This window comes from Vanessa atalanta, chromosome 12 (genome assembly GCF_905147765.1).
Source record: "Vanessa atalanta chromosome 12, ilVanAtal1.2, whole genome shotgun sequence".
Taxonomy (NCBI): domain Eukaryota; kingdom Metazoa; phylum Arthropoda; class Insecta; order Lepidoptera; family Nymphalidae; genus Vanessa; species Vanessa atalanta.
The window spans coordinates 4,328,748-4,338,495 of record NC_061882.1 but is presented as its reverse complement, the minus strand read 5'-3'; the positions used below and the strand labels follow the sequence as shown (position 1 = coordinate 4,338,495).

The following is a 9,748-nucleotide window of genomic DNA, read 5'->3' as shown; positions in this document are numbered from 1 at the left end:
CTAAATATACAGATGCGCGAATAATAATTTCTACTGTTAATGAAAATTTACTCAGAAAATACATACAGTTGCTCTTATAATTCGACCCATAGATACATATATAAATCCTATCTGATATCCAAAGAGGATGTAAGTTTACCTAAAATGCTGTCGCTTTTGCTAGAAAACTAAAAATATGAATTATACAATTTCTACCATGATATCTATATAATATATTGTTATCATATGCGATTAATTTGTTTCAGATAATTGCTTTGATATGCTAAGTAAACGTAACAACAGTGTTAGTGGATTGGTTAACAGGACACGTAAGATTTCTACTTCAAATATACATGATTTATTTGCTCAATAAATTACTGAACTAGAGAATATTTAAAAACACTAGCTCAGGTATTTAATACTATAATTTTTGTCGTCGTAAGATTCATTTTCAGCCATATGTTACGAGAATTGAGGAATATTGTAGATATAATATTGTTAGTATTAAAGCCAAACAACCTTTTAATAATAAAATAATAATTCAGTTTATTTCAAATAAACGATCAGGACGAATGTTACCAAAAGTAAAACAGCAAAATATTCGGCTTATGTTCCATAATAAAGATCTCATTATAAATGATACCACAGTATTTTTCGGTATTGCTTCAGATTCAATACTCCAATGGAGTTCTCATTTATCACCCTCGTCAGCTTATAGGCTCAGCTCAGCAGGATACTTATACGAGTTAGGAAATCACGACAACTGTCATTGATACAGCTCGAATATTTTAGTTATTTTAGGTATATTACACTGGGGCTAATGCTTCTAACTTCACTAAAGACTCTTTTCGGGATGTCTTTGGTAAAATATTATAAAATACATTGGTATCACAATATATTAAACAACAACATAATACATATCCATAACAACAAATAAATAAATATTGGACAACATTACATACATTACTCTGATCCCAATGTAAGTAGCTAAAGCACTTGTGTTATGGAAAATCAGAAGTAACGACGGTACCACAAATACCCAGACCCAAGACAACATAGAAAATTAATGGACTTTTTTCTACATTGAATCGGCCGGGAATCGAACCCGGCACCTCAGAGTAGCGTACCCATGAAAACCGGTGTACACACTACTCGACCACCGAGGTCGTCATCATATTATACATGTGTATATAAATAGACCAGAGCCAATTGACCAAAAGCAGTGACCACAACATTATATTCATTTATTTTGCTATTTACTATCTTGTTGTTCTAGTGGCTAGCTCATGTGGCTACAGATCTCATAGACCTAGTATTGAATCTCGAATTAGATCGATGCCTCCGAAATTTGATCAGGAATATCGGTCAGTTTTAGATTGATAGATAAAGACACTATGTTTAAAAAACAAAACACTATTGTAACCTAATACAAAATCATACATTTTGAATGGAATTTAATAGCTCGATTGGATCAAATTGTCTGTAGATTAATTATGAGTTATGACTAGTAAAGCCTCTGGCTGAAATCCAGTTTCATATTCTAATATTCCATAAGCCATTTCACAAATATTAGATAACAGATAAAACCCAACAAATGTCATTCACCTTCAAACTAATCATCATGTAGGTATATTATCAAATCAAATACACTGAGACTAATATTTTGAATGAATCGTTTTGCTAAATATCATCATGATGTTGCATTTGGATTGTCAGACAGCTGTTTTTGTGCGACTAACGTACCTAGTCGTACGTCCGGTCCCTGATTATGTGAAGTGATCTCGTCGTCTGTTATGCACTATGGAACATGTACTTTGCACTACTGCAAACACAGTCTTCAAGGATTAATTATAAGTAAAAAAAATAAAAAAATAACAAAAATATTGGTAACATGAAATATATGTATATGTACAAAGTATTTATGGGCACATGAGACAACGTTCAGTAAAGGTTTGAATGTGAAGAATGAAGCCTCAGAATTCATTATGAGGTTTCATTCTTCACATATGACGTCACTAGATAAGTTAGTCCGATCTCTCAAATGTACTATGTAGACGTTCAAAGAAAAACGTTGTGTCGATAAATTAACAACATTTATTATTTGCATGACATAAAAATAACGAAGACAGAATAATATTATATTAATAATGATTATAATAAAATAATATATGAAATAATTATCATATCAACTTTGGGAACTACGTCCCTTGTGCCTGTAGTTACACTGGCTCATTCAAACCCGAACACAATAATACTGAGTACTGCTGTTTGGCGGTAGAATATCTGATGAGTGGGTGGTACCTACCCAGACGGGCTTGCACAAAGCTCTACCACCAAGTGCGTAGAGCACGAGAAAGGAAGCTCTATTTTATCTGAAAAAAAGCTTTCTTAAATTATATTTTTTTATTTTGCTGGCATGTGTATGAATTATGATGATATAAACAATTTTTATGACATCTAAATACTTGAATCTTTAGTCAATATCAGAAAGTAGTCCGTGTGAAAGACTGACTGAAAGTCGTGTTAAGAGTGACTGTAACGACGGTTACCGCGTCGAAATCGTGTTTATAGTGGACAATGACGGAGATATACGGTCACTAGACATTACATGGTTGCAGTGTCTTGTGAAAGCTCTCACATTAGCTCATACTTTACACGCAGCTTTTCACGGCACGTGACCGTGTGGAACTTCGGTTTAGCCCATACCTCCAACTGACCTCCAAATCTTTGGTCGAGGTACTTTTCAGGAGAATGCTCACAAAACATAATATACGTTATTGTATTATTATCTTGAAAAAAATTGTTTTGAATATAAGTAAATATTATTATTCATAATATAAATAAGGGATAAGATTAAATAAAAAACAAGATATGATTTTCAATTTAACACTTATGATTCAAAGTGTTCTATCATTGTTACTTCTAATAAATTAAATACTTATTTACGATTACTAACAATGACAGCGCATTATCAAAATTGCTTTTACAAGAACTCTTGAAGATCTCTCGAGAACATAAAGTTCAAGGGTGCAGAATTTTTATCCATTAATATGAATATATTCAAAAATAACTCAAAATTTCAAAATGATAAAAAAGTTATTGTCTCATTCGTCCTATGACAAACTTATTGGTACTGTACCGACGTAGTTCAACATAAATATTAATATAATCTAATATTTAGTGTAATTAGAAAAATATTGAAAAATTATGTCAACGTAATGATTTTCGGTTTTCATTTTATTCAATTCAAATTAATCTAACATTTATCTTTCCTAAAATGGCAATCAATCAATTCTTATTATTAAATTATTCATAGTAAAATGTTTACAAATTATTAAAAATTAATAAATTGTGATTCAACAGGGAAATGTTGCTAGCGTTCTCGGCACTTTATCGCGCGGTCATTATTTTTACAGTAACTATTTTCTTTTTTAATTAAAATCAAATATGAAGTTAGTATGACATTATACAAAATGTGTCATATTTAATACTCTATCTATATTCGCGATACACTCCGAAACTACTGAACGGATTTTGATAAAACTTTGTAACCATTTATAATATGGTCCAACTTTTCATCTCAATATTTATTATTGCAAATTAAATGTTTATTATACGACATTCGTGTATATTTATCGGTTAGTTCTATAAATTCTTAATAGATGGCGGCTTAGCATCTAAGTTGCACAGGTATCAGGCAGATGGCGTTGTGTTAATATATCTAGATTATACAATCTTCGAGAACAAACATAGAACAGTTTGGGTTCACATATTTTTCAATTGGATTACAGTATTTACTTGATTCCAAGTCATACTATAACAATTTTAATGCGTGCTAATAGAGCTCATGAATTGGAAGAATAAATTGCAACAAGAAGCGCAGCTCAACGAATCAGAACAGCAGAAATTCGCAGACCAGAATTTCGAGAACAGCATGATGAAGTAGCTGTCAAAAGCGTATAAGGCTCTTATTAATGTAGAGTTTTGCAGTTCCGTCAAATCTATTAAGTACATTTGTAAATATGTTAATAAAGGTAGTGATTCGGAAGAATTTGAAGTAGATATAAGCAGCAGCGAAGCTATCTGACATATTTTCAGTTTTTCCATACACAAAAGAGAACTTTCTGTCCAGCATCTTGCAGTACATCTTAAAAACGGTCAACGAGTGTATTTTACCGAAGAAAATATTATCCAAAGAGCATTTGAGACACCGAAAACGACACTAACTGAATTCTATACATTATGTTGAAAATCTAATGTATTCTTGAATTTATTCAATGTATTATAATTACTGAGCCACAGCAACGCGTGGCTGGGTCATCTAGTACAAGTATAAAGATATTACAGCATTATATAGACATTACAGCAGAGATGTTAACAGATGTTGAGTGGGGAGTGAGGATCTGCTGCTTTTATATAGCAATTACAATCATTATCTTTAACTATTTAAATTACACAGGAGCATTTGAATTAATCAAAAGGATCATTTCACAGCTAATACAACATTAAAATTTTAAACACTATTTCTAATGCGGAGTTTCTCAATATTTCTCAACGAAATATTTAATTTTTAACAAAAATTATAAACTGAATTATTAACAATTCCTTTGACACAATAAAAATGGCTCTTGCCACCATCGACGTTCCTGCTCTTACTGAGCCTCGTGGACTTAGTCGTGATGATGGTAAGACACCTGATGGATTAACATTGGCTCCCTGGGAACGAGGACACTACATGCGTTGTCACGTTGGCCTCGTCTCATATCCGAGAAACAATGTTAAGAGCCGGTGCCACTGCGGAAAAAGCTGAAGCAAAAAAAAAGATCTAAATATTCGTGTCTTATGTCAAATTACTTTTTTTGTCCCATATGCTGTCAAACACTTGGCTCTTGGAGTAGTGGTGCAAAAAGCTTCATCAAAAGTATAACACCTCGACTTATTGCCTCCACCGGTGACATGAGGGCTAGTTCGTTTTTAGCCCAGAGGATTGCGATTCAACGAGGAAATGCTGCGGAAACCATTCCACGCGGTCAAGATTTATACAGTAACTATTTTTAATTCATATTTGTATATATTTAAGCACTTACTGTTATGAATTCTTATGTTAATAAATATTTTGATTCACGCCAAAAAAGAAACAATTCCTTATATCGTCAATATGCCACTAACATTGGTCTTCAAATCGTAGAATAAATTATGTGGTACCTACACTACCTACCCAGACGGACTTGTACAAGGCCCAAGTAAAGATTGATTCAAAGAGCAGCGCAGAGCTCTAAACGAAATATCGTTTCTGACTTTAAAGGTAGTACTAGATTTTTCAGACAATAATTTAAAATTGACATTGTTATTATTATTTATGGATTGTACGTAAATACGAAGCACTCAATGAATGGAACCCAACCCAACAGGTTGATCATGAAGAACGTACATTCTTCGCCTTGCAGTGGGATATTTACTTTTACTGATAAAAGAAGACTATTAAAGATAAGCATTTGCTTATTTGCAGTTTTGTATGATATTTTTAGATATCTAAAAATATAATATATTGGTATGTAGTATTTATTACTAGCTTTTACCTGTGGCTTTGCTCGTGTACAATATGTATATATTTACAAATTAACTTAAAATATTACGTCAATGTAAGACCTCTTTGTATACCACATTGGTATCTATATTCTTTAGCCTTTAGGGTAGAATATCCAGAAAAGCTTAAATGCGAATAAACTCATTTTTAATTGGTAGCCCAAAAAAAAAAATTCATGCTTCTAACTTCAAAATGAAGGACTTCCAGACTAATCTATATAAAGAAATGTCAACCCCTATTAAACCGCTTAAAGGTGGAATATCTAGAAATACTGAAATACGTATTTAATCTTTTTTAAACAGTATCCCATAACTAAGGTTTCATGTTTCTACTTAAAAAACATTACGAACTTCCATACACACGTTCAAGCTTTATTTCACCCCTTTAGGGGTAGAATTTCCAAAATTCGCTCCTTTGTGGATGTCTAGATATGTTAGTTAATAAGTGTACAGCCTAAAATATAATTTTAATGCTTCTAGTTTTAAAAATGACAATACTTTCAACAACTTTCAACCTTTTATCCCATTTTTGAAAATCAAATAAAAAGTAGTAGTAGTAAAAGTAGTAGTGAAAGCGAGACAGACAGACAGACAGACAGACCATATATATATATATGGATTACTATCCATTATCCATTAGAATTATTCCTACGTCCAAAAAACAAAGACTTTATACTATTATTAAAAAAAACTTAATTAATTATATTTATAACTTTATATCAGACTTATCAATTAACTTTTTATATATATTTTTTATGAACATTATCTTATCTTATTGAGTCTCGCGTCGACTTATTACATTATGATCCGCTATAATACAGTCGCTTCCAATGAAGGCAGTGAATTACTCAGTATTCTTGAGTATGTGTTAGTCTTTGCGCGTTTCCCTCTGTCATGGTCTAGTTTGTGGCATAAACACAGTTTTAAATAATAAGATGCTTGCGTTAATAGTAGCAATTGTGCTTTTGACTTTATACTTATACGGAACAAGAAATTTCAAGTACTGGGAGCGAAAAAGAGTGAAACATGACAAGCCGGTACCCTTTTTAGGCAACAATGCAAGAAATTATTTAATGCAGAAAAGTATGTGCGAGATGGCAGTGGAGACGTACTGGAAGTATCCAGAGGAGAAAGTGGTAGGGTTTTATCGAGCGTCTGGCCCTGAACTTGTTATTAGAGACCCGGAAATTTCCAAACGAATACTCACAACAGATTTTGCTTACTTTTATCGCCGTGGAATGAACATGAATAGCCATGGAACAGAACCTTTGCTTCGTAATTTATTCTTCGCTGACGGTGACCTTTGGCGGCTACTGCGTCAACGAATAACACCTACCTTTACTAGTGGCAAGCTCAAGGCTATGTTTCCGTTGATCGTAGAACGAGCTGAACGGCTGCAAGCCTGGGCACTCAATGCCGCTTCCAAAGGAAAGGAGATTGACGCACGCGAACTTATGGCGCGATACACGACTGATTTTATTGGTGCCTGCGGCTTCGGACTTGACTCGGACTCACTCAAGGAGGAAAACTCCGCTTTTCGAAAACTTGGAGCTACTATATTTAAAGTGGGATTGAAAGAAGTCACCGTAGTGTTTTTGAAAGAATTCTTTCCCAATATATTCAAAAACTTGAAAGTTATGACTCGTGTGGAAAAAGGAATATATCAACTAGTGAACGAAGTCCTAAGTCAAAGAAACTATGAACCGTCGGGTAGAAATGACTTCATAGATCTTTTGCTTGAATGTAAGAAAAAAGGAACAATTGTTTGCGAGTCAATGGAAAGAAAAAAATCAGACGGAAAACCAGAAATTGCAACTTTAGAAATGAATAACGATCTGATAGCGGCTCAAGTGTTTGTTTTTTTTGCTGCTGGTTTTGAAACGTCCTCTTCGGCAACCAGCTTTACCCTACATGAGCTAGCTCATCATCCTGACATACAAAATAAGGTACAAGAAGAAATTGACAGAGTCTTGGAAAAGTATGACAACAAATTAAGCTATGACGCTATCAAGGAAATGCATTATCTAGAGTGGACATTTAAAGAAGCGATGAGAATATTTCCATCACTAGGTTTCTTGATGAGAAAGTGTGCACAGAAGTACACTTTCGAAGATTTAGATCTTACCATTGATGAAGGAGTAAGAGTGATAATACCTATTCAAGCAATGCAAAATGATTCTAAGTACTTTAATAATCCGAAAGAATTCCGCCCTGAAAGATTTGATCCGAAGAATTATAATGATGAAAACAAATATGTATACTTACCATTTGGTGTCGGACCTCGTGCTTGCATTGGTAATTATTTCGATATCTTATTAAAATATAATAATAGATTCTAGGTAACTGGTCATAGCTATACGGATATCTATGAACAGCTCTATTCATATACCAGAGATTTCTGTGTACATAGAGAAATACTTTTATAATAGACAGTAATGTGTTACTTCATTTTGGAATAAAACGATATTTCCACTATATCAAAATAATATTATACTCTCCAACTGATATGATATGATAGCAATTCCTTACAGGAAATATGTTTGCTCAGACATTTTATAAAACATACATCTTAATTTTTGGCTAAATGATGTATACACATGTATTATAGCAGAGTTAATGTATAAGTACAGTTTTGGCGACCGCAAAGTATTTATAAGACAACTATACGCCTACGATACGACTACGATAGGTAAACAATGTATAAGATCTAAATTGTAAAGCGTAAATGAAGCAACGAGAAGTATCAGAATTCTTGTATCACGAGTTATAGCATAAAAACGAAATTTAAACTTTTTTCAAGATCGCGTCGAAAGCACATAGAAAATCGAGGTCGACAATTTCAAGTCAAGCTGTTCAAAGTCCTCCCGACTACAAATTAAAAAATCAGACTTCTCGGTTCATATGCATTTCCATATGTACCTATATAATGACTGGACTACTTTACAAATTTAAAAAAATATATATATATTTCTTCAGTGTTTACCAAAAACGTGTTTATAACTTTACATTAGCAAAATGATCAAAAGGCAATAAAAAAAAAATAGATTTCTTCCGTGACATATTTGCTTTGATTAATATTAATCGATTGGTGTGCTTAATCCAGGTGAGCGACTCGGCCTGATGCAGTCGCTGGCGGGGCTGGCCGCAGTGCTGTCACGTTTCACCGTACGACCCGCACCCTCTACGCTACGACACCCAATAATTAACCCCACCTCGGGCGTCGTGCAAATTGTGAAAGGCGGCATGCCACTTTTGTTCCGAGAGAGGAAGTCCAAAGGCCAATAGATATTGAATCGAACGATATGGAATACGAAAAATGTAATAATATATAACTCCTGTTAAATTTTCTACAGTGTTCCTAAGAAAACCGTTATTTATTTTAATATAAATGTACCCGTATCTCATAAAGAGTATAACATTTAATACGTATAATTAAATAAAAACTATTTCCATTTTTAAGCATAAAGTTAATATGAAAATTCATAGTAATTGTTTTTGTTATTTTAGAATAAGTTTGGATAATAGTATTGTTTTCTGCGCAAAATATTTGGGCCACTTGGGCTGATCAATACATACATAATTATGCTTATAATGTTGCTACAAAAACTATGGCTTCTTAAAGTCAAATTCAGGCAGGTTTCTCAAGACATAAAAAAACTTTTTGTGACTTGAAATCATCTTTCTGAACCACAAATTTGTGAAAACGTCCTTCATACTTTATACTATATGTCTTCCTTTGAGAAGTTTTAGAAGTAGCTTATTTATTGACTTCTTTTATAATTTATGTCCACACCATAAACACAGTATATTATATATTCATTTGTTCACTTAACTATTACAACTCTAAATTAAAGATTACGAAATAGATACAAAAAATATACACACAATAATGTCTTCATGAGATGTAAATGGTCACCAAAAACATTACAGTCGCTAAAAATGTTATTGAAGTAAATATTAACGTCAACGATCTATTTACGGTTTAAATATCTAAAATTAATGTAAGCAAAGGCAACGTTAATATCGAATGAGACGATTTATATCTAGCAAATTCAGTAAAACGACAAAATCATTCGGGTAGTAAAAGCACAAAAAATCTAAACAACGCTAAGGAGTTACGCAACGTCAGCAAAAAGATCATTTCGTAAATGTGACCTGACTTACTTTCAAGTTGAAAATGATA

The 9,748-nt window shown here is 32.9% G+C and overlaps 1 protein-coding gene across 1 annotated transcript; it reads left to right on the top strand.

Annotated features, from left to right (window-relative positions):
• The first annotated feature begins 6,500 nt into the window (after positions 1 to 6,500).
• LOC125067614 (cytochrome P450 6B6-like) lies at positions 6,501 to 8,940 on the top strand. Its single transcript, XM_047676287.1, has 2 exons — positions 6,501 to 7,860; positions 8,669 to 8,940. The coding sequence occupies exons 1-2, from the start codon at positions 6,501 to 6,503 to the stop codon at positions 8,848 to 8,850; spliced, it is 1,542 nt and encodes a 513-aa protein (XP_047532243.1). The 3' UTR covers positions 8,851 to 8,940.
• The last annotated feature ends 808 nt before the right edge of the window (positions 8,941 to 9,748 follow it).

Coding starts and splice junctions, on each gene's coding strand:
- LOC125067614 (XM_047676287.1), top strand. CDS start 6,501: ATGCTTGCGTTAATAGTAGCAATTGTGCTTTTGACTTTATACTTATAC. Junction 7,861..8,668: donor CGGACCTCGTGCTTGCATTG/GTAATTATTTCG, acceptor TGCTTAATCCAG/GTGAGCGACTCGGCCTGATG.